Here is a 26,640-nt window from a genome sequence, read left to right on the forward strand (position 1 = left end):
ATATTCAAATCCTACAATTCAACAATCGCAACTTAAAGTAAAATCCACTACAATTGTATTGCGTGATCCAACACACGCACACACACACACACACATATATATATATATATATATATATATATATATATAAAGAATGTCCACCATAAATAACAAGATGAGTTCGCCTTCATATGGCTGTGTTAATCAAGTTGCTCAAAATCACCCATGGAGATTAGACGGGACAGGTTTACAGCCTGCTAGGCAGCTTTTTAGAAATGTTTCATTTATTCTATGAATTTGTATATTAGATTGTTAATGATGTTAATGATCAGTATAAAAGAGCGTGGGAGGTGACGCATATCCTTCTGCCCCTGGAGGATGTCGAATGACGAAACGTGTAGGGTAAGGCCTGGATGTACTTCATCGTGCATGGTGGATCGTAGTTTGCGGCTGGAGACATCAGCAGGATTTGATCCTTTTCTGAGATTGCATGTTATACTAGTGTCAGTGGCAACACTCAGAAATGTGAGTTTTATGGAATATATTTTTTAAAAAAGATCTTTTATAAATTTACGCTATGGGAGTTTTTCCTTTCTTTACTGATCCATGTGACCTTATGAGACACAAAGGAAACACTCAGCAGAAAGGTTGAAACAAGGAGTGTTTCTTGGCTGCGGGTCCTTGAGAAGGGTGCCTGAGAGGAGAACAGTTTTGTCTGCAGGTTCCACGCATTTACACCTGGGTTATAATGTTACCAGCCTGGAGCTCTGGGGAGTTCATTTAATTCATGCGGTGGTGGAAAAACACACAATCTTTTTTTGGTGGTGCATGATAAGAAGATACACGAAGTTTGCTATTTATGGTGGACATTCTTTTATATACATATATGTTGGCTCATGCAATACAATTATCATAGTGAATTTTACTTTAAGTTGAGATATGAATTGTAGGATTTGAATATTTTTTGCACAGAAGCACTTTGTTCAATACTTCACATACTTGACTGTTGTATTTTTCACTTTTATTTGTAGAAGTGGTTATATGAATTATATGATTTGATTATTTATTGCACAGCAGCACTTTTTCAACATTTTGTGTATTTTTATATATTTCAATTGTTGATTATTTTGCACATCTATTTGCAATAGTGGTTATATAAGAGGGGTTTAAGTTATATAGTTTGAGCAGACAAGTATTATATGACTGCACTTTATGGTATATATAGCAATTATATATATATATACAGTGGGGATCAAAAGTTTGGGCACCCCAGCTAAAAATTTGTATTAATGTGCATAAAGAAGCCAAGGAAAGATGGAAAAATCTCCAAAAGGCATCAAATTACAGATTAGACATTCTTATAATATGTCAACAAAAGTTAGATTTTATTTCCATCATTTACACTTTCAAAATAACAGAAAACAAAAAAATGGCATCTGCAAAAGTTTGGGCACCCTGCAGAATTTATAGCATGCACTGCCCCCTTTGCCAAGCGGAGACCTGCCAGTGTCATGGATTGTTCTCAATCATCGTCTGGGAAGACCAAGTGATGTCAATCTCAAAGGTTTTAAATGCCCAGACTCATCTGACCTTGCCCCAACAATCAGCACCATGGGTTCTTCTAAGCAGTTGTCTAGAAAACTGAAACTGAAAATAGTTGACGCTCACAAAGCTGGAGAAGGCTATAAGAAGATAGCAAAGCGTTTTCAGATGTCAATATCCTCTGTTCGGAATGTAATTGAGAAATGGCAGTCATCAAGAACAGTGGAAGTTAAAGCAAGATCTGGAAGACCAAGAAAAATATCAGACAGAACAGCTCGCAGGATTGTGAGAAAAACAATTCAAAACCCACGTTTGACTGCACGATCCCTCCAGAAAGATCTGGCAGACACTGGAGTTGTGGTACACTATTCCACTATAAAGAGATACTTGTACAAATATGGTCTTCATGGAAGAGTCATCAGAAGAAAACCTCTTCTACGTCCTCACCACAAAAATCATCGTTTGAACTTTGCAAATGAACATATAGACAAGCCTGATGCATTTTGGAAACAAGTTCTGTGGACCGATGAGGTTAAAATTGAACTTTTTGGCCGGAATGAGCAAAGGTACGTTTGGAGAAGAAGGGGCACAGAATTTAATGAAAAGAACCTCTGTCCAACTGTTAAGCATGGAGTTGGATCAATCATGCTTTGGGGTTGTGTTGCAGCCAGTGGCACAGGGAACATCTCACGAGTAGAAGGAAAAATGGATTCAATAAAATGTCAGCAAATTTTGGAAGGTAACTTGATGCCATCTGTGAAAAAGCTGAAGTTAGAGGATGGCTTCTACAAATGGATAATGATGCTAAACACACCTCGAAATCCACGGGGGATTACATCAAGAGGCGTAAACTGAAGGTTTTGCCATGGCCTTCACAATCTCCTGACCTCAACATAATTGAAAATCTATGGATAGACCTTAAAAGAGCAGTGCGTGACAGACAGCCCAGAAATCTCAAAGAACTGGAAGACTTTTGTAAGGAAGAATGGGCAAAGATACCTCAAACAAGAATTGAAAGACTCTTGGCTGGCTACAAAAAGCATTTACAAGCTGTGATACTTGCCAAAGGGGGCAGTACAAGATATTAACTCTGCAGGGTGCCCAAACTTTTGCAGACGTCATTTTTTTGTTTTCGGTTATTTTGAAAGTGTAAATGATGGAAATAAAATCTAACTTTTGTTGACATATTATAAGAATGTCTAATCTGTAATTTGATGCCTTTTGGAGATTTTTCCATCTTTCCTTGGCTTCTTTATGCACATTAATACTAATTTTTAGCTGGGGTGCCCAAACTTTCGATCCCCACTGTATATATATATGGTGCGTTGTTTTGTTTGTGCTGGGGGTAGGTTAGCGCTGTTTTCTATATATTTCCTGCACATTGTTTGGTACACTACCAAAAAAGATAGCTGTTTCCCTATTAAAACGAGAGACCTCTGGTGGTAATCTATGGCACAGTTCGGTGATATTCCCTCTTTTTTTTCTCTTTTTTTATTACCTGCTGTAATGCCTATGAAATTTGTTGGCCTTGGACCAGGGGCGGACTGACCATTTGGAAACTCGGGCACTGCCCGAGGGCCTGGAGTCAGTAGGGGGCCCCATGAGATGCCCTTGGTACCTTTTTCATAGGCTTTTTTGAGTTTGGGCAAGGACACAGGGGCCCCATGATCCCCTATTGCTCGGGGGCCCCATGAGTTTTCAGTCCGCCCCTGCCTTGGACCCTTTGTTTCTTGGGTAATTTTTACAATAATGCATTGTCGCCAAAATGCCAGGGGCATGAGAAGTGACATGATGTAATTTCTTTAGCCAAAGGAACAGAGTCACAAGATATTCTGCTGAGAGCAAGATAAAACCTTGTTTATGGAATGAACCGTGTATATGACATCTAGTAACCTCACATTAGGAGACAAAAACCTGTTTAAGGACATCTAAGTTAGAAATCCTTAAGTCTGGGGGAGATGAAAAGAGGTTTTGGGGTAGATAAGAAGCAAAAGTGTGACTTTTCAGATAACGAATATGGTGGTTGAACGTGACTGTTATCCCCGCGGAACCCTTCTGCTAGCCACTCCTGTGGTGGGTGTGGCACCGCCCACTATTGGATCGCTTCCAGAAAAAGGGTTTATAACGCGGAGGTTCGGGCAAGACCAGTAGAATCTCTCCTAGTGGCCAGAGGACGCTCTGACGCTGGGATTTTTACCAAGGCTATATGGGCCCATAGTCTGGTCGTGCCTATGGCTTCTCCGTGACCCCCTGGGAAGTTTGGTTCCAATGGGATTTGTTCCTCCCAGCTTCCACATAGCTTTGGTAATGTATTAATTCTATGCTGTGACACTGTCAAATGATGTGTCTATTTCATGCTGTAATGCTCACATTATTATTGGTGTGTGTTATTATGCAGATTGCAATGACTAAGATATATCCTCCTGGGTGTCGTGTGATAATAAACAGTGAATATTGCAGTTGGATTCTGTTATTTCTTGGAGTGCCGGGTGAATGCTGTGATGTGCCAGGGCAGGTATTCATTTGGTAGATTGTCTTTTACAATGCGTAGAACATGTAATGGTTTAAATGCTGATTAAAAGTACCTGCATGACTGCATGTTGATTGTGTGCGTGTATATAACTTGTTTTTAGTAATTGCACCCAGCATCACTATTACACCTGCCATTTGAGGCATTGAAGTATCCAGCTGGTGAAGAGGTAACAACAATAGGTGCCAAAAAAGAGATTTGACCAGGTCCTTTGGTGACCACAAAGCGCAATATGACTTTTCTTGTTATATAACAAGGTGGTCATTGCAGTCTGGTGAGTGCAGAGTGTTTATAATCACACGTGGTGGAATTGTAACAAATAGTGTAAGTGGATATCAACATTTTCTTCCCTTTTGGACTTTCCTTATATATTCACAGTTGGATTCTGAGGAGCACATATTTTTTGGCCTTTGCACAATTAGAGTAATATGATATCATGAGAAATATGTTTTTTTTAATGAACACATTTATATTATACAATATTTGTACATATTGCTAAGAGGTAGAAAGCACAATTGGTTATATATATATTTATTAAGATCTAAAAGATAAGAGATAGCAGCTGCATTTATATGGTATTATTTAGCGTGTGTGGTTATTGTATATTATAGCACGTACTGTGTATGTGCCAGCCGGGCAAAGCTGCAGCAGCCCTGTACTGTGCAGTTGCAGGCTGGGCACAGTATCAGCCATCAGAAAGATAGCAGCTCCAACTGGCCCCACAACACCAGCAGCCCCCACTGCACTGGCCAGGCACAGCGCCAGTGTTCCTACGGGTGTCACAAGGCGCGCTTGCAAGGAGAGAGAAAAAGCATTATATGGACGAAGCTAAATGTAAAGGACAGTTTTACTTTTTGGGCTTAATACTACTTTAACTAGTTGCAGACTTTGTACAGGCTACACACACCCAAATAATTGTACAATTGTACACAGAACATGTTAAGCACGTCCAGTCACTCTGCCTGTTGGCCAGGATCCCCCCTCCTAGTAAAGCACTATATTGGCTTGGATTAATCATGGTTTAGCATGGTTGTGTACACAGAGAAAGTTGCCAGCTTTAGCTGTCAAAAAAAAGCAGCCAGACAGTGTTTGTAACACATATGTTCAGACACTACAGAAAAAATACAATGTAACATATTGTTACATTTGTATCATTCTGTTCATTCAGATACAGATCAAAGGGATACGCTTGATCTACAGAGGATATCAGTTAAAGCAAACTGTCAAGCAAAAAATGTTTTTTTTTTTTAAATAAAATGTCCCTCTGTTTAACCCCTTTAACCACGCTGTAGCCATCTTTCAGCTATGGCGCAGTTGGCAAGCGGCTAACTAACTCCTTATTCTCCTTCTCCATTAATTTATTATTTTCTCTATTTTAATAATCATTATTATTTAAACTTTTTTTTTGTTTTTGTTTTTGTTTTGTTCATGATGTTTACACCTTTTATATATATTTATACATTTACAAAAAGTGCAAAGTTGAAAAAAATAACACTTTATTTTATTTTTTTTAAATAACTTGCAATGCTTTGTACCAAAATCATACTTTCTTTGTAATTTTAAACAGGACAAATTACAGAATACTATTTATTTTAAAACTAACACTGCTGAGAAAAAAAAGAAAAAGTGTAATTTGTTCAGTTTTGTTGTTTAATTGTCTAAGGTTTGCGAAAAAATTATTGCTGCAAGACAATATGATGAAAAGAAAGCCTTGTTTGTCCTTAAAAAAAACAATATATGTATTGCTTTGTTATTTACAGTAAAGTAATGACAAAGTTATTGCCAAACAAAGAGGTCCATTGCAGAATTGTAAAAATTGCTCTGGTCTATAGGGGGTGAACAGGTGTGAGAGGTGAAGGGATTAAAGAGAACTACGAAACCAACAGGAAGAAATGTCTGATAATTTATCTGATCTGTGGAACAGAACTGTGCAATGCATAACTGTTGCTGATAAAACATGCAGTAATGTAGAGCAACTAGGAAATCTACATTTAAGTCATTTGTCCAGGATCCTTACATCCCACCTCTGCAAGAACTTGATCCAATGATCAGATGGCTAGACCGTCAAACATCAGACTGTGTTAGATGACTTAAAACTGTCCATATAAGCCAGACAAGATCTTTAATCTTGTGTGGAAGACATTAGAGCAAATTTACAGCGACCCTAAAGTAATATAATTTGCCTTGTTAAGATGTGCCATCATCTTAACTGCAGGAACCCAGCCATGACAGCTTGTGGCTTCACAGCCGGGTGCCCACTGCACATGCACAAGCCGCTCTGCGCATTGTGAATTGCCCCGCTTTAAGCTGCCTGTGGATGGTGCCAAGTTATGCCAATGCATATATCAGTCATTGAAATAAACTACTGGCAGAGTCAATTCTTCCAAGTTACATAACTAGTTAAATAAAGATCACATATTTGTAGTTTCATGTGATTATAGGAAAAGTATTATTGCATAATCTACACTTTGAAGACAAAGAAAACACTCCAAGCAACTGGGAAACATAGCTGAAAAGCACAGGTCAGGAGACAGATACAAGACAATCTCTCAGTCACTGATTGGACTAAGGTGTCCGTTTGTGAACCAGAGGTAATAGATCGCTGCTCAGTTCTCCGGCATTCTCGGAGAACAAAGTTCTCCTGTGAATGCAGTTTATGAAGCAGTTCTCCGAACGAAGGGAGAACGGCTTCCAAACGCTGGATAACGGTCTACAAACTCTGAAAAACGGCTCATTTTACTATAATCTCTCCAGATTATAGTAAAAGACCAGTTTACTAAGCAGAGGTAAATTATCTCTGCTTAGTTTTCGGTCCCTCTGATTCTCCAGCTCTGGGCTGGAGAATCTGGACGGAGAACACAGATCTCCAGAGAAGGGCTGACAGGATCTCCTACAGTTGTGACCAAAATTATTCAACCCCCAATGCTGTAAAGGGGTTTAGGGACTATAGTGTACATTTGGAATTGTATTCAGAATCAAATCCTACAAGGACGTTGTAACTACCCAAATGCAACTAAAATGACATCAATTGTTTATGTAATACAGTAGTAAATGGTTCTTATGTGGTTTCTTCATTGCCACAATTATTCAACCCCTTAAAGACTACCACTCTGAAGAACAGAGGTTCATACAGGTGCTTTCCATCAGGTATTGAAAACACCTGTGGATGTCACCGAGCAGCAATCAAGCATAATAAGCACCAATTAGGCAGCTTTAAAATGACTGTGATACTCAGCTCCTTCTAGACATTTACTGGTGTGGTTACAAACATGGTGAAGGCAAGAGAATGGTCCAGGAAGACAAGAGAAGAGGTGATTTCTCTTCACAGGAAGGGCAATGGCTATAAGAAGATTGCAAAGATGTTAAACATACCAAGAGACACCTTAGGAAGCATCATTCGCAAATTCAAGGCAAAGGGCACTGTTGAAACGCTACCTGGTCGTGGCAGAAAGAAGATGCTGACTTCGACTGCTGTGCGCTACCTGAAGCGTAGAGTGGAGAGAAGTCCCCGTGTGACTGCTGAGGAACTGAGAAAAGATTTGTCAGATGTGGGTACAGAAGTTTCAGCCCAGACAATAAGACGCACACTGCGTAATGAAGGCCTCCGTGCCAGAACTCCCAGGCGTACCCCCTTGCTGTCTCCAAAGAATAAGAAGAGTCGACTGCAGTATGCCAAAAGCCATGTGGACAAACCACAAAAGTTGTGGGATAGTGTTCTGTGGACTGATGAAACAAAATTAGAACTGTTTGGGCCCATGGATCAACGCTATGTTTGGAGGAGGAAGAACAAGGCCTATGATGAAAAGAACACCTTGCCTACTGTGAAGCATGGTGGAGGGTCAATCATGCTTTGGGGCTGTTTTGCTTCTGCAGGTACAGGGAAGCTTCAGCGTGTGCAAGGTACCATGAATTCTCTTCAGTACCAGGAGATATTGGATGGAAACGTGATGCAGTCCGTCACACACCTGAGGCTTGGGAGACGTTGGACCTTTCAACAGGACAATGATCCCAAGCATACCTCCAAGTCCACTAGAGCATGGTTGCAGAGGAAAGGCTGGAACATTTTGGAGTGGCCATCGCAGTCACCAGACTTAAATCCGATTGAGAACCTCTGGTGGGACTTAAAGAAAGCAGTTGCAGTGCGCAAGCCTAAGAATGTGACTGAACTGGAGGCCTTTGCCCATGAAGAATGGGCGAAGATACCCGTAGATCGCTGCAAGACACTTGTGTCAAGCTATGCTTCACGTTTAAAAGCTGTTATAACTGTAAAAGGATGCTGTACTAAGTACTAAGATTGAATGTCACTTGGGGGTTGAATAAAACTGATAATGCTGTGAGCACAGAAAAGACATTTGTGGTTATTTCATTATAACTGTTATGTTATATTTGTCTGACCTACAAGTGCCTCTTTAATGTAAATGTAAGCAAGATGACTGAATGATCAAAAGCAATGTCAAACTGGCCAAAACACTCAATTTCAGTGGGGGTTGAATAATTTTGGTCACAACTGTAAGTGTTATAAACTGTGAATGACCAGAGAATAGCTGAGATCTGTTGAATCGCAGCTATTCTCTGTGTCATAAACGGACACCTTAATGCTGATAAGGCACAAAGGTGTCCGTTTATGAACCAGCAGTAATAGATCGCTGCTCAGTTCTCCGGCATTCTCAGCAGAACACAGTTCTCTGAATGCCGTTTATGAAGCATATGTAAATCAGTTCTCCAAACGAAGGGAGAACAGTCTACAAACGCTGGAAAACGGCTGATTTTACTATAATCTCGCGAGATTACAGTAAAAGATCAGTTTACTAAGCAGAGGTAAATTATCGCTGCTTAGTTTGCAGTCCCTCCAATTCTCCAGCTCTGGGCTGGAGAATCTGGAGGGAGAACACAGATCTCCAGAGAAGGGCTGAACATATTCTCCTGGGTGTCATAAACTGTGAATGACCAGAGAATAGCTGTGATCCTCTGAATCGCAGCTATTCTGTGTGTCATAAACGGACACCAAAGTGAGTTTAATTACCACCTTAATAAACCACAGAACCTGTGTAATTAATATGTATTTGGGTTTAAAGGGATGAGGTGGCAACCCTAGTAGAGGATAGAATGATCGCAGCTGAATATGGGGAGTACTTTTAGGAAAGCATGCATCCTGCAAAAATTTTAAGGGCTCGTGTACACTGCAGCTGATAAACTGACATTTAGGAGCTGTTCAGCGGTTTTTTCAGCAACCCCTGAACTCTCCCTAATGTTTTCCTGTGTGTCTATGTACATATAGTCGGTTACAGTCGTTTACAGGCAGTTGAGTTTACAGTCATTTTTTTGAACGCACCAAACTCACGTTCAGGAGTAGATTTTACCAGCGTTCCAAACGCTTGTAAACGTGGTTAACTGCGTTTATAAGCATTTTTTAACTGTTCCACGTCCAGATGCTGTCCAGAGCCTTTTTCATCATCAGAAATGCATGCAAAGCATTTTCCATGTATTCAAATGGACCCAGTACACCAGCGCAGTCAGTTCCAGGTTTTGCGTGAAGGAAAAAATGGTAGAACATGCTGCATTATGCTCATGATGGGATCCATAGTGAATACAACCAGAAAAGATAAGTAATCTCAACACATACTGCTCTCTCTGCTTCTGCTCTCTCTATTCCTCTCAAAATATCTGAAATAGGTAATTTTTTTACTGTTTTTCAGTGCATTCTGGGCATTTGGGAAGGTCTCCTGAGGTTATCTTTTAAAAATGGTTCTAAACGCAAACGCACATACACAGTATGCAAACGAGGCTAAAGTGATGGTTTTTAACCTACGTTTTCCAGCAGTCAGTTTCTATCGTTCAGAAGAGTTTTCCAAACGTCCCGTGTACATGAGCCCTAAGTAAACAGGACCATGGGGTTGTTTACTAAAACTGGAGAGTGCAAAAATCTGGAACAACTCTGCATAGAAACCAATCAGCTTCTATGTTTTATTGTCAAAGCTTAATTGAACAAGCTGAAGTTAGAAGCTGATTGGCTACCATGCACAGCTGCACCAGATTTTGCGCTCTCCAGTTTTAGTAAATCAACCATACTGACTCCAAGCATAATACCATAACTATACAAGAATGTGTTAAACACCAGTGTTTATGTTTCCGAAATGGCCAAGTCTAAATTTCACTCCAATAAAGAGTTTGTGGCTGTTCACTCACAAACCCAATGCAAGCTGAAAGAGTTGGAGTGATTTTGCAAAGAGGAATAGGAGAAAATTGTAGTGCCAAGATCTGCAAAGCTGATAGACACCAATCCACACATACTCAAGGCTGGAACGGCTGCCAAAGGTGCTTCTACTAAATATGGACTTGAAGGGAGTAAATACTTATGCAGTCAGATAGCATGTGCTTTTTGTTAAGTGAAATCACTTTGCAGATATCTGTTTTCACATTGACATAAAAGGAGTTAGTTCTGTTGATTAGCGTAAAAAAAATGGCTCTGATTCAATGTTTAATGACAATAAAATGTGAAAACTTCCTAGGGGTTGAATACTTTTTTTGGAAAAAGTAATTAACATTATAGAAATAACTTCAACTTACAATATTTTATTACTGAGAAATTGTCTATAAATCATTTTATGAACATTCACCTGCAAAATGACATGTGTTGCCTTTATGAGCAGGAAAACAATCTTAAAGCGGAGCCCCAGTCAAAGCTAAAAAAAAATAAAAATCAGCAGCTACAAAAACTGTGGCTGCTGACTTTTAAAAAACAGCCACTTACCTGTCCCACGATCCAGCGGTGTACTCACCGCAGCTGGCTTCACTGGCCATCCTCGCTCCCCGGTGACAGCATCTTAAAGTGTTACTAAACCCAGGTCCCTGCATTCACTCTATCTGGTCTCCCACAGTACACAAAACATGGAAATGCAATTATTTTAGTAAATATAAACTGCTAAATACCTTTTCTCATCAGCAGTTAGAGCAGTCTTGTGAGCTGAGCACTGGTTACTTGTAGGAATTTTATTTCTGCTCTAGGAGGATGCAGAACCCTTGACCTCTGTCTGGACAGTGCTGATTGGCCCTGTGCTGATCACATGCACTCCTACAAGAAAACTAAACCTCTCTAGCAATACACACTAAACGGAGCATGTGCAGAAAGGCTATGAATTCAGTGGGTCTTATCAGCATGGACATTTGAACAAGAGGAGGGGCAGAGAAGTCAGGATCAAAAAGTCTTTTTACACAATGCAGAGGATTAACCCCTTAGGTTCCACACTGAGTATAACAAGCATGCTTTACTGCATATACAGATTGATTTTACTGTTGTGGGTTTAGTAACACTTTAAGTGTGGGCACCCGGCGTGACAGCTTGCAACTTCACAGCCGGGTGCCCACTGTGCATGCGCCAGTAGCGTTGCTCCTTGTGAATGGACTTGTAGTCTTCTGGCACCTGTCACACGTCCCAGAAGACTATGGGAAGGGGGGGGGGGGGAGGACAACTTCCGCTTTGATTCGTCTAGGTGGTTGCAGTGGCAGTGGGAGTGAGTACCTGTCAAAATCGGGAACCAGCTCCCCAAAGGTTCCAATTCTGCATGGGGAGCAGTGGACCAGTACTTAAAGCCGAACTTCCCCTTTTGGGTGGAACTCCACTTTAAACTCTTAAATTGGGTTAGAAGTCGCAAAGAAAGAATAAGAGGGATAAAAAAAACAGTAGTCTCAGCATTTCCCTTACTGCAGTATGTGTGTATGTAAATCAATGCCTCGAACATTGCTATATACTGTACTTCCCCTTTCCCATTATATGGTTCTCCATTAATAAAAGTCATGCTAAGAGTGGAGCCAGGGATGTCCCGTGCTATATGTAAAAAAGTCATGACTTATTTTAGAGGCCAATTCAGATTGGTGAATTTTACTACCTGTTACTGCACCACCACACACACCCAACACACTGTTACAGTAGCAGGCAATGCACCTGCACTACAGAGCACCACAAAATGTTTACTGTATGTAAAAAAAAAAGGTTGGGTGCAGGGGCGGACTGACAACTCATGGGGTCCCCTGGCAATAGGGGATCATGGGACCCCTGTGTCCTTGCCCAAACTCAAAAAAGCCTATGAAAAAGGTACCAGGGGCATCTCATGGGGCCCCCTACTGACCCCAGGCCCTTGGGCAGTGCCAGAGTTTCCAAATGGTCAGTCCGCCCCTGGTTGGGTGTGATTTTCTGTGCATTAACAGGTAAATTTATGTATTAAACTTTACAGTTTCACGTTTGCAGGAAAATGAAATCTAATTGTTTTTATGGGTCATTACTCATTACGGTTTGCATTAAATCAACTTGCCAGAAAAGCTAGTGTATTTGTATTTATTGTAGAGAATTACTGTCTGAAATTATGTTCAGCTTACATTACATGAATATTTATTGCAGTCACCTGTAATGGTATATTACAAAAGACCCAAGACCCAGAGTCAGGAAGAGGACAACCAAAGATACAACGATGGAAACACTACGAATCCTCCTCTGCGTTGATAGTCGCTCCCACCACTTCAGGTCATCAAACTGGCATCGTTCTCCCAAATACCCGTTCACACAGCTGAAATGTGAAATGACATATTATGATATTCACACGGAGAAAAAAATTTGTTTTTAAAATAGCACAATCTGCTCACACTTATTTACCAAACAGTAACAAACAAAAATCACTGGTCATATATTTAATTACTTTAACCTGTGTTGTAGATGAGGCTCTCTGAAATGTGTGACACAGCAGTGCCTACTCACAAAGCAAAGTGAATACAGGTCACAGCATTCTCGGAAATATGGGGATCTTTACAAAGTAAGTTTGCAAACTTCAAGACCATTCACATTAATAGAAGTAATTGAAATACAATGAGGAAATGAATATATGATTTTACAGTTTGCCCATGGATACATTTTAAACATGATACACCATTCAGCTAAACTATTTATAAACCTTTTACATTGTTGACAATCATAGTGCATATGTTGGTCTTTAACCACTTGCCTACCGGCACTTGTACACCCTTCCTGCCCAGGCCAGTTTTCAGTGCTGTCGCATTTTGAATGACTATTGTGCGGTCAACATTGTACCCATATGAAATTTTTATCTTTTTTTTCACACAAATAGAGATTTCTTTTGGTGGTATTTAATCACCACTGTGGTTTTTTTTTGCACTATAAACAAAAAATAGAATAGAATTTGAAAAAAAAAAGTTTTTCTTTGTTTCTATTATAAAATGTAGCAAACAGGTACTTTTTCTCCTTCACTGATGTGCGTTGATGAGACTGCACTGATAAGCAGTACTGATTGGCACTGATAGGCAGCACTGATGGGCACTGATGAGGTGGCACAGATAGGCAGCACCGATGGGCACTGATAGGCTGCACTGATGAGGTGGCACAGATGAGGCGGTACCAGGGGCGGACTGACCATTTGGAAACTCGGGCACTGCACGAGGGCCCGGGGTCAGTAGGGGGCCCCATGAGATGCCCCTGATACCTTTTTCATAGGCTTTTTTGAGTTTGGGCAAGGATACAGGGGCCCTATGATCCCCTATTGACCGGGGGCCCCATAAGTTGTCAGTCCGCCCCTGGGCGGTACTGGTGGGCATTGATGAGGAAGCACTGATGATGCTGAACTGATATGCAGCAATGATGGTCACTAGTAGGTGGCACTGATGGGTGACACTGACGGGTGGCACTGACTGATGGCACTGACTGGCAGCACTGATGGGTGGCACTGACAGATACAACTGCTGGGCAGCAATGATGGGTGGCACTTTTGGGGAGCACTGATGAGTGGCACTGCTGGGCATGATGGGTGGCACTGCTGCTCACTGGTGGAAGGCACTGGTGGGAGGCACTGCTGACCACTGGTGGGTGGCACTGCTAGGCGGCACTACTGGGTGGCACTGCAGGGCACTGTTCATCACTGCCCTGATGATCAGTGCCAATTTGCTCAGTAACAGCTGCCTGTTATCGGCAGTACTTTCCGCACACTGTGACAGCGTGAAGAAAGTGCAGCCAACAGGCAACTGTATTTACTCCGTGATCTGCTGTGTCATTGGACACAGCTGATCACGTGGTATAAGGACGCTGTGATTGGCCTTTTACTTCATTACGTGATCAGCTGTGTCACAGAGATCACCGGGTACGTGCCACTGGGGGCGTGCGGGAGGGCACTTTCTGGGAGGACGTCATATGTCACCCTGCCAGAACTGGATAACCAAGCTGTAGCCATCATTCAACTATAGCGTGGTTACCAAGTGGTTAAGATGCACTATATAGCACTTAAAGCGAAACTTCACACTAAAGGGGAAGTTCCACTTTATGCCTTCATCCTCCCTCCTCATCTGTTTTTGGGCACTTTTTTGGGGGTGGGGGGGAACAGGTACTTGGTTTTCACTTGTACCTGCTCTCACTTCTGGTCGGATCACTGCGGATCCACCAGAAGTTCCCTGCTACTGTAACAATGCACCTGCACTGCAGAGCACCACTACATGTTTACTGTACTATAAAAAAAAAAAGTTAGGTGTGATGTTCTGTGCATTAACACGTAAATGTATGTATTAAACCCTTTATAAACCTTTTACATTGTTGAAAGTCACAGTACATGTGTTGGTCTTTAAGATGCACTATATAGCACGTAAAGCTAAACATAACCCTAAAAGAGGAAGTTCCGCTTTATGCTCTCCTACTCCCTCCTCGTCTGTTTTTGGGCACTTTTTGGGGGATGGGGAGAGTAGGTACTTGGTTTTGACTTGTACCTGCTCCCACTTTTGAATCACTGCGGATCCACCGGAGGTTCCCCCACCACCCTGTTCGCAATCTTGTAGAACACTTCACAGGTCCCAGAAGGCTGCTCGACTATTCACAACAATGTGGCTCATGCATGCACAATGGGCAGCTGGCAGTGAAGCTGCAAGGAATCACAGTGAACAACAGAATCAAATTGCTGCTATTTTTGCCCTGCTTTCACAGCCAATTTAATGGGACAACATTGCCACCTACTGGATTTTAGAGAAATAGCATTAAGTATAAATCTATAGTGCATTGGAAATTTGAAAAAAAAAATGTGATTGACATTAATGCTAAATCTTGTTTGTTTTATGCAACCCAACCCAATTAAATAAAACATTGATGAGTTTGCACAAAACATTTAAATAATTTTTCATCCTATCTAAATAGATTCCAATTTAGTAAAAAGATCTCGATGGCAGCGAGCGATGTTGTACAGATTCTTCATGTTTAAAAGGGCATGAGTTGTAGAGTGGAGAATGATTAGACTCCCCATCATCACATTTACATTGGTTTCTGTCCTTAACAACTCTCACCAAGACAGAGAGAGAAATTAGATCTTTCCAATTTCTCCCACTCCATCCAAAAAAAAAATTATATATATATATATATATATATATATTTTATAGCCATGGTTTTTATAGGTTAACTGGAAGATACAGAGCCCCCTGTCTTAAAGCATGGCCTGTAATTGTAAATGATTTAACACAAAGGATGAAAATATGAAATGATGTTCTGAAGAAGGATTAAAAGCTGGAAAAATCAGACATAAAAAAGATAATAAGGTGACATGTAGAGAAGAGAGCAGTGTATACACAATAAAAGGCCCAAGCACACCTGGTTACCTATGAATTACAGATCTAATTCCATTGACTTACATGCATCCATATTCTTCTACTGCTGGTAAGTAGATGCACATTCCCCCATTATAACAGTAGTCATCATAGATTGCAGGGCAATCCTTTATATAGCCGCTCCCTGAAGAGTTGTAAACGGTTGTAAAGAAAGTGCTGGTAGTTGTGGTCAACTCTGAAAATAATGTGATATTCAAACATTAGCTGGACTTAGAACAAAATGAGAACCATTATTCTAACCTTTTATAATATATATACCAATGTGTTCCACATTACAGCATGTAGGAGATGTATTAAAAGTCAGTTTGCATGACTGTTATCTAAAATTGAACTACACTTAACCAATGACCACATCTCCTATATACTTGAGTCTGTGCATGTTAACAATACAGGTTTATTGTTTTGAGTAAGGCGCCATTCACACTAAGCTTGAGCTTTTTTTCAGGCGTTATTTCAAGCATTTTTTTCAGGCTTCTTTGAGCGTTTCTTTGAGCAGATTTGCAAATATTATAGGCATTTTTTCAGGCATTTTTCATTTATAATTATTATTATTATACAGGATTTATATAGCAATTATATAGCGATTTATATAGTTTGCTCAGTGCTTTACATTATGGTGGGAGACAGTACAGTAACAATACAGTTCAATACAAGAGGGATTTGAGGGCCCTGCTCCTTGGAGCTTACAATCTAGGCATTTAGGCATTTTTCCTGTGGCCAATAGAAATAGAAATAGCTGCTGTTTGAGCTGAAAATGCATGAAAAAACACTTGAAAAAACATTTGCAAAAACTATCATTCCCACTGTGCAGGCATTTCCCATTCAAGTCTATGGGGACAAAATGATCAGATTTGCCTGAAAAGTAGTGCAAGTACTTTTTTGAGCTAGAGGCATTGTGCTACAGGCAACAGAACGCTCAGGTGTGAACACGGGACCATTGGAAATAATAGGATTTTACTTGTTGAGCATGTTTGAGCGTTGAGCTTCAAGTTGAAAAATGCTCAAGTGTGAATGCAGCCTAAAGATATATTTGGAATAATATAACCTGCATACATTAGAAAATCTTATTGTTAATTTTTGATCCTTTCCATCATTTGTCACATTGTTTTGATTTCCAATCAGATACCCGGCAGTGTCATTACTAAGGTTGTCCAACCTCTAAGGTGTGCTTGAGAGTCTCTGAACACTGCTTGCAAATTGGACAGGGTCAGATTACAATCATGTGTCCTCAATCAATGCTATAGTGTTTCCCCTGTCACCATGATGTAAATTTTAAAGCAGTAAACCCAAAACAGAAATGAAATTATATTTCAGCTTACCAATCCTTAAATGTGGTGGCTGCATTCGTTTTCCTTTTTTAGGCTTTTTGCCTTTATTTTCCCCTGGTGATCTGACCACTTACACACCTACTGTCTTACAGTGTCTCCACTCTGGAAGGAGGAGCAATAAAGACACCCTTGTACAGCAGCATTATCAATCTGAAGAGAGGATAGTGGTAGATGGCCTAGAAAATTTAGCAGACTTGACTAACAAACTAAAACTGAACTGCAGCTAACACTTTTTTAAGTGGGCACAGTAACAGTTTACTTTTATATATTGGGATAAAAGTTTGACATAAAAAACTAAAAGTGTCCACTGTAAACATCCTTTTGAGTGTGAACCCTCGAACTGCAATTTTTGCTGGACAGTTTGGTCTGTTAACGGAAACTAAAAAAAAACAACAGACTTTCTGGCAGGATCAACAGGTGAAAATAAAGAGGAAATGTGTAAAAAAAGAAAATAATGCAACCATCACATCTAAGAATTGGTAAGTTGCAATATAATATTTTTTTTGTTTGGGATTTAATACCGCTTTAAGTAGCACCTATTTTGACAGTTACACCCCGGTCACTTTAAACCCGACTTTGAAATCGTGTGACTCACAGTAAAGTTGCACGATTTCAAAGTCGGTGACTTGCTGATTTCAGGTGCGATTTGCAAGACATCTGACACAGATGTCTATGCAAATCATACCAAACGTAGTGCATGTACTACTTTAGAAATCGGTGTGGCTCCAACCAAGTCGTAACCGCACCAATATGGCCGCTCTAATTGCGGACAATAAGGTGCGACTTGGCATGCAATTTGCAAGTCGCATGGCATGCAAATAGCATGCCAATTCACATCTAGTGTGACTGGGGATGACAGAACACCAAATAGCCTGTAGAGGAGTCAGAGGTGTTAGTTAAATAATGTTTTTGGATAGAGGGGTAAGAAAAACTAAGTAGGTTGTAACTTGCATTGTTTAAATCTCCACGTTATATTATACTGTATATACAGCATGGAGCTATATATTATATTATTTTGTGATATGAAAGAGGCTTTATATTTTAGGTGTATCTGGGCATTTTAATCTAGGGGTTCTGTATGTAGTTAGAAATTTGGGCATAAAAGAAAGTGCCGAATAAACCCTTTTTTATTTATGATAGATGTGGTGACATTTTAAAAAGGTAATCATAGTGCAGAATAAGGCATACTTTGACAAATGTATGAACTGCAATGAAAATGTATGAACTGGTAATACCTCTTGTCCTTGGTAACCGTTTCACACACTTGCCCTGGATATATGTCATAGCACCTCAGTAAAAGAATGCAGGGCTTAGTGGGAATGGGTCAGAGCTTTGCGGCACTGTGACTCCAGCACATTTATGTCATAGCTCCACTACGACTAGGCTTTGCAGAGGTACTGACAAGAGCTTTAGTCCAATCTGTGTTGCAAGTATTTACTAAAAGAAAACAGACTACTCACTTAGCAAAATGAATGTTCACTTTGTAGCGTAGAGGTGAATGTTCACTTTTGCAATGTGAATGTTTACTTAGTATAGTGAATTAGGTTTATTGGTAGTGTTCATTGCAAAATCAGCCAACCATGTGGAAGTAAAAATCCTTTTATTACTTATTAATTTCCCTTGCCCAGAATGGGGTATCAAAAGTGAAAACAGATTCACCTTATTTACAGGAAAGGACTCTCATTTTACATGCATATTCATCTGCTCAGCTAGCCTGTTCATATTGTATCAGTTCCCACATATGCAGATGACATGAGCTCCAACCCCGTAACCAAGTGCTTGTAAAAAATGATCCAATTGTCCCCAAAAAACGACCGAAGGTCTCCTGCACATACAGTTGTGTTCAAAATAATAGCAGTGTGTTGAAAAAAGTGAATAAAGCTCATAATACTTCTAATAGCTTTTATTTCCATACACACATATGCATTGGGAACATGAAGAAAAATATATCAAATTTGTGTTGCTCCTCTAAAAAAAATTGAAGAAAAGTGAATATTAGACTGTTCAAAAAAAAAAAACAGTGTTTGTATTCTTCTTTACAAACTCAAACATTCACTATATAAACTGAAAAATGTTTGAAGATTTTTCTTTCCTTTGAATCAATTAATTAATATTTAGTTGTATAAGCACTGTTTCTGAGAACTGCTGTACATCTGTGTTGCATGGAGTCAACCAACTTCTGGCACCTGTGAACAGGTATTCCAGCCCAGGATGATTGGACTACATTCCACAGTTCTTCTCTATTTCTTGGTTTTGCCTCAGAAACTGCATTTTTGATGTCACCCCACAAGTTTTCTATTGGATTAAGATCCGGGGATTGGGTTGGCCAATCCATAACGTCAATCTTGTTGGTCTGGAACCAAGATGTTGCACATTTACTGGTGTGTTTGGGGTCGTTGTCTTGTTGGAACACCCATTTCAAGGGCATTTCCTCTTCAGCATAAGGCAGCATGATCTCTTCAAGTATTCTGATGTATTCAAACTGATCCATGATCCCTGGTATGCGATAAATAGGCCCAACACCGTAGTATGAGAAACATCCCCATATCATGATGCTTGCACAACCATGCTTCACTGTCTTCACAGTGTACCTGTTGGCTAAGCCCTTGCCATTTTGGCTATTCTTCTATCCATTCGAATGGTAGTTTTTCGCTTTCTTCCACGTCTTTCAGGTTTTGGTTGCCATTTTAAAGCATTTGCGATCATTTTAGCTGAGCAGCCTATCACTTTCTGCACTTCTTTATATGTTTTTCCCTCCAATCAACTTTTTAATCAAGGTACACTGTTCTTCTGAACAATGTCTGGAACAACCCATTTTCCTCAGAATTTCAGAGAGAAATGCACTGTAACCAGCATGTACAACATTTGCTGCCTTCCTTCCTTAAATAAGGGCAATAATTGCCACCTGTTTTTCAAAGAATGAATGACCTCACTAATAGAACATGCCCCTTTCAATTAGTGATTCAATTACACAGAATCAGCAGCATGCATGTCATGACTGTTGAGTCTGTTGGATTTCTATTACTCTACTACACCTGCTGGTAAATTATTTGCCATGTGGAAATATAATTTCTACCAAAAACAGTGATTGATTAGGTTAGTGATGTCTGACTGCTATTATTTTGAACACAACTGTAAGTGTGATAGGTGTCCTTTTATCATGCAGCGGTAAATGACCGCTGCTCAGTTCTCTGGCATTCTCGGAGAAGACAGTTCTCCTCTGAATGCCTTTTTATGAAGCGGTGTAGATCAGTTCTCTGAATGAAGGGAGAAGCGATCTACAAACGCTTTCAATGCTGGAAAACAGCTGCATTTACTATAATCTTGTGAGATTACAGTAAGAGATCAGTCAAACACCGTTTACTAAGCAGCGGTAAATCATCACTGCTTAATTTGTGGTTCCTCCGATTCTCCAGCTCTGGGCTGCAGCATCTGGAGGGAGAACACATATCGCCAGTGAAGGGCTGACATCGCTCCTTCATATACTGGCCATCTGTGTGCTGAGATGATCAGCGGAGAACATGATCTCCACTGATCATCTCTGTTTCCTAAACCACTAATGATCGGAGATCAGCAACGATCCTTAGGATCACCGCTGATCTCTGTTTCATAAAAGGACACCACAGTCTGGTACATGTGTAAAGGATAACAACAAGTCACTGGGGAATGCTTCGAGCCTTTCTGCTCTCTAGGACTGGGGATGTCCTAAAGCCACTACAAAAAATGAACAAAAGAGGATGCACCAGCCCAGTGCATTACCCCACAGTATTTATTTAAAATCAACAATTTAATACTCACAAACAAGTGAATTAAAATCGCTCATTGAGCTACTTGTCTATAGCCCAGTAGTCCTAGACTTATCACACTCCAGAGTGCAGGGGGACCTCACCAGGATTCTTTGTGGTTAATGCGTTTTGAAGGTTACGATGAAGATGGGGTAACCTTCGAAACACATTAGCTATATTCCAGAGAGGTCCCCCTGGAGTGTGCCAAGTATAGGACTACTGGGCTATAGATGAGTAGCTTGATGAACGATTTTAATTCACATGGTTGTTGGTATTATTCCTATTGATTTTAAATAAATACTGTGGGATAATGCACGCACTAGTGTGCCCTCTTTTGTTAATTTTTGTAGTATCCCCAACAAAATGGCTGCATAAAACTACATTTCAATCAGTCCCATTTACAATAGTGCAGTTTCATATTGTATTATTTTATTTTATTACAGGTACTTATATAGTACTGTCAATTTACACAGCACTTTACATATATATTGTACATTCACATCAGTCCTTAACCCTCAAGGGGCATACAATCTAAGGTCACTAATGCAGGCCATAGACGGGTTGAAAACCGGCTGTTTAAAAAAAAAAAAAAAAATCGGTCGTTCAATAGGCTGACGTTACCACCAACGGTAAAAAAAATCGGCCAATTGTCATCCCATCTACGGCCAGCATTTAATTACTTCTGTCCCTTGCAGAGAGCCCCGCTATTATATTTGACATGAAAAAGTATTGTGGTTGCAACATTGTATCTATTTGTATCCATTTCGGATACAGATGTTTTTATTCAGGTACAAATAGATACATTGTTGCAACCGCAATACTTTTTCATGTCAAATATAATAGTGGACTGGAATTCTTCTTCTTTTCTTCTTCTTTTTCTTCTTCTTCTTCTTTTCTTCTTCTTTTTCTTCTTTTTTGTTATTTTTTCTTCTTCTTTTTCTTTTTCTTCTTCTTCTTCTTTTTCTTCTTCTTGCAGGTCACGGCTCATGCGCAAACTTTTTATCGGTAAAACAATCGGCCAATTTGCCCATCATTACCGGGAAAATCGGGCGATCGGAAAATCGGCCTATTTTTTTTTTCAATTTTACCGATAAAAAAAAGTGCCAAAACCCAAAAAAACAGCCGACCAATTAACCCATTAATGGTGCGAAAATCGGCCGATTTTTTTTTCGGCCAAAAAATCAGCCGATTTGTGACCCGTCTATGGTCTGCATAACTTACATTCATACATACACAAACTAGGGCCAATTTAGACAGGATCCAATTAACCTACCAGCATGTCTTTGGAGTGTGGGAGGAAACCCAAGCAAGCATAGGGAGAACAAGCAAACTCCAGGCAGGTGGTGCCGTGGTTAGGATTCAAACCAACAACCCTAGTGCTTCTGGGCGGAAGTGCTAATCATTTAGCCACTGTGCTGCTTCCAATTCAGGCCATACATGGGTCAAATTTCGAATGATTTTTCATCCGAAAATTGAAAATGTTGTTTGTCAGTAATCCGATGGTGCCATCAATGATTTCGAAAATTGGCCGACCAAGTCATAAAGTTCACCCCATATAAAAGGCGAAACTTCTGTTCCTTCCAGGTCACGGCTCATGCGCATATTCTTTTCGGAAAAACGATCATACGATTTAACCATCATTGACTCGAAAATCGGTCGTATTTCACGAATCTTCCAACATGCTCGATCACTGAAAAGGGAAGGAACCACAAAAATCGGCCGGTGCAATTGATCCACTAACAGAGCGAAAATAGGCCGATTGCTTTTAGGTTCGATTTTCGGATGAAAAATAGGTAGATTTTCAACCCATGTATGGCCGGCATTAGTGTTGCCATTTGATTTAAAAAAAAACCCATAAAATGGCTTTATACAGGCCTTTTATTTGGGATGTGCTGATTGTTTCACAAGGATGAACTTTTAACATGTACTATCTTACTATCGCTATTTCGAGAGCAGCTGTAACCACTATACATTTTAGCCTCACAATTTATGCCCATGAGCTGTTTGACTACAATATATATGTTACTGGAAGTACTTAAAGCACATACATAATTAATAGCACAGTGGCTGCGCTTATATATATATATATATATATATATATATATATATATATATACTCAAATAGCATTACACTTAAAAAAAAAACTTTAAAAGTAGATTAAAAAATACACAAACAATAGAAGAATACTGCGTTTCTACAGAAATAATGTCTTTACTTTCTAAATGATAGGAAGAGTAATCATGGCCATAAAAAGGATTAGATAACACACTTCACAGTAAATCAAAATTTTAAAGGCATAAATGAATACCATAATACAAAATGAAGAAAAAGAGAACCGAGAACAATTTATATAGTTAATCACTTAAATCTCTAACACTAGATGTCAATTACGGCAAATGAAAAGAAGTGGAAAATGAAGAGACTTAAGAAACAATCATGATTATGGAGATTTCAGAAGATTATTCCCAAACAGCAGCAGGAGACATATGAAAAGCTTATTAACTATGCAGGGATTCTTTGGCTCCACTGTAAGACTTCTTTGGTTAACCACCATCCCTGTGCTCACTTCGCTTTCCCAGTGTCAGACTTCCGTGAAACTACTCACCCAGGCAGTTAGCTGCAGTTTCAGGAATCCCATTACTACATATGCAGGTGTAATTCCCTGGTGTGTTCTTACAGAGGAATTCTTCTCCACATCCGTGAGTGCCCTGTGTGCATTCATCAATATCTACCAGACAAAGGCTTCCAGTAAATACAAATATAATACAGACTATGACAACATGGAATCATATACTGTATTTCATGCACATTTTATGTACACATATTGTTTGTGTTGACACATTTTAACAGTTTACTTTTATTATGTTAAATAGCTTTTATTCAACAACATATAATACAAGCTATGGCATTGATTTACTAAAACTGGAGAGTGCAAAATCTGGTGCAGCTGTGTACAGAAACCAATCAGCTTCCAGATTTTATTGTGAAAGCTTAATTGAATAAGCTGAAATTAGAAGCTGATTGGCTAACATGCAGCTGCATCAGATTTGGTCCTCTCTGGTTGTAGTAAATCAACCCCATTGTGTTAGTAAATTGGGTGAAAGCATGACAGTGTTTTGTCTGATGGGCTGCACTAAGTTCCCCAAGTAAATGTATCATATAATAAATCATATATGACAAGCTCAGTGCTCTTTTACTACAGCAGCATTTTCTTATTGTACATTTCAAACACCTGAAGACATTTCATACATGAGTACAGACTTACCAATGCAAAGATATGTCCCTTCCCATTAACACACAGTGCTCTTATTTCTTGTGCTCTCCTGCCCTATGTTAAACTATGATGCATACTTACCTCAATCCAGTGGTGGCACTGACTTTCTTGTGAATTCACTGTGGTTCTGTGCACTAAGTGGCTCACCCTTTTACCGCACATTCCTACCCTATTTTTTCCCTACCAATTCCCCCAACACCTTCCATTATATCTCTCTTAATGTTTTTTTTTTATTGTTTCTCCACTGGTGTTATGACTACATCAACACTACCTGCCCTTCACATAATAACAGACATGGTTGCCAGAGGGGCAAATGTTGACCTGAGTTCCTTTATAGCCTTATTTGCCTGTTATTTCTCATAGACTCAGACTCAAGCATGTTATGTACTGTGATCTGTCATGTTTCACATTCACATTTGCCAGAGGGGCAAATGTTGACCTGAGTTCCTATATAGCCTTAGTTGCCTGTTATTTCTCATAGACTCAGACTCAAGCATGTTATGTACTGTGATCTGTCATGTTTCACATGATGGAGGGTTTATTACCCTTGTATGTGGATCTTTCTCTATTAATCTTGTTATTCAACAAAATTCTTAAATCAGCATTACCAAAATTGAATTACTAGAATGGCATGAGTACTTGATGTGGCTTGTGTTTTTTCTGAGCTGAGAATTTTAGACTGTTTTAGAGCAGCACATACAGTCTATGTAGCATTATGCCCATATACTGCATTTTTAATTTCTGTTAAATTTGTGTGGTATATGAATAGCTCATACCATTTAGAGTATGGCACAATCCTGTCCTACTCATATGAGATACGCAATGAATTATTAAAAAATATAATGGAGTAAAAAAATGTAACCTAAAACATGTAACCTAAATAAGGGTGTTCCTCATTGTATAGTGAGTGTGTCAGTGTCAGCTCAATGACTCTCATGACTATTCATCAGAACCAGTTATTTGATGAGTTTAACTACTGGGTCACTCTTGATTTGAGCCTTGTATTCATATTAAAGATTTCCAATAAATCTATGCACTTGTTCCATTTGTATCTATTCTGTTACAGCTGCCAAAGGAAATGAAGAGAAATGCAGATATAAGCACGAAAAATCTTAGGCTTTAGCCATTGATTTGAGGCTAAGGTAATGTTCACTTGTTTGTAAGCTATGGGAGAAACCATTAACAAAGTAATAGCAGGGAGTTTTATGCTACATATTCATATAATCTTCTCTTTATGTTCTATAGTTATAATAAACAATTCACATGAATTTGTGGGCATCTCTAGAGCCAGATGCAATGGTGTATGAAGTGCACTCTTGTAACTGTATGATTATCCTCATGATTAACTTTTTGATGCTACCAGGCTCATTAAATAGGGCAGTGCAAGCAGGGCAAAGTCCTGGAAACCAGCAGCAACTAATATTCCTCATTTTAACAGTTAACAGTAACCAAATCAATGAAAGATAATTGCTGACTGATTGCTTTAATGTTGCAAACCATCAGATAACAACAGGTGGTAAAGTGCATTTGTAAAAGACACTCCATTCACCCATGAGTAAAGACTCCATGCGAAAACTGGATATATTTGCTTACCTGTGCACTGAAGGCCATTTCCATGGAAACCATCTCTGCATCGGCATATATAACCACCTTCCATGTTCATACACTCCGCATTGTGTGGGTCACAGGCATCAAAGTGTGACCAGCATTCATCAATATCTAAAGTAAAGCATCACGTTGAAAACAAATGGTAAGCAAGTGTTCACGCTCTCTGAAACGCCTTGATTAGCTTAAAGGCTATGACTTAGAACTTAAAAATTAAAAGTTTTGGTCAAAATATTGTATTGCTTTATCTACTTTAGCTTGGCTGTATAATGTCAGACAGCATCTGGCTGTATAATGTAAGTTCTGGCATATTTCCCTTCCAGGTAACATGTAAAGCTGCCTATAAAAGCCAATAGGGCTACACATCTATATATATTTACATGCGAGAAACTTGCATAAACACACATATGCATACCAGTACACAACTCTTTATACAAATGTATGCATCCGGAGTTGTAAACCTATACACCATTGCGTGTTTATACAGACACTTCGGTATTCGCGCTTAAAGCAAGGTATGGCCATTGACTTCTCTAGATGGCTGTACACATCATCTGTGGGCTCCCTGGTGGGGAAATGCACTGGGATATACGCCATATGGCCAGATACGGCCATGTACATGAGCCCTTACAAGCAAATGCCTTTGTAATCCTTCTGACTTGAAAGTATATAAATTAGGGAGATGAGTGGTGGAATGTGGTGTCCACTTCTTCACCTTGTAGTTTCTGCTGTAATATCAATAATGTGAAGGTTTGTGTGGCAGCTGTTTTTTTCATGTAGACATCAGAGGGAGTTGAGGGCTGTCTGTTACATTGGTAACGTAGATAGAGGTGCGTGATGTACAATAAATTCACCTGTGCCAAGAATATATGTGCGGAACAAATAAATTTAGTAAGAGTTTACATTCCAGAGCGAGGCATGTTTAAATAACAGGAGATTTGTGCTGTATTTGAAAA

General features: G+C 39.6%; 1 protein-coding gene across 4 annotated transcripts in view; it reads right to left on the reverse strand.

Moving 5' to 3' along the window:
* The window catches only part of EGF (epidermal growth factor), a 186,922-nt gene that overhangs the window by 17,379 nt on the left and 142,903 nt on the right, over positions 1 to 26,640 (reverse strand). For all 4 annotated transcript variants that reach the window (XM_089668511.1, XM_089668510.1, XM_089668512.1 and 1 more), the window contains 4 exons: positions 25,673 to 25,798; positions 23,411 to 23,533; positions 15,716 to 15,866; positions 12,451 to 12,612 (listed from right to left, as the gene is read on the reverse strand). In XM_089668511.1, the coding sequence (XP_089524637.1) occupies positions 12,451 to 12,612; positions 15,716 to 15,866; positions 23,411 to 23,533; positions 25,673 to 25,798 (562 nt within the window). The remainder of the gene's footprint in view (positions 1 to 12,450; positions 12,613 to 15,715; positions 15,867 to 23,410; positions 23,534 to 25,672; positions 25,799 to 26,640) is intronic.

Source organism: Staurois parvus, unplaced genomic scaffold (assembly GCF_062004578.1).
Source record: "Staurois parvus isolate SC_StPar_1 unplaced genomic scaffold, SC_StPar_1.0 ptg000058l, whole genome shotgun sequence".
Taxonomy (NCBI): Eukaryota; Metazoa; Chordata; class Amphibia; order Anura; family Ranidae; genus Staurois; species Staurois parvus.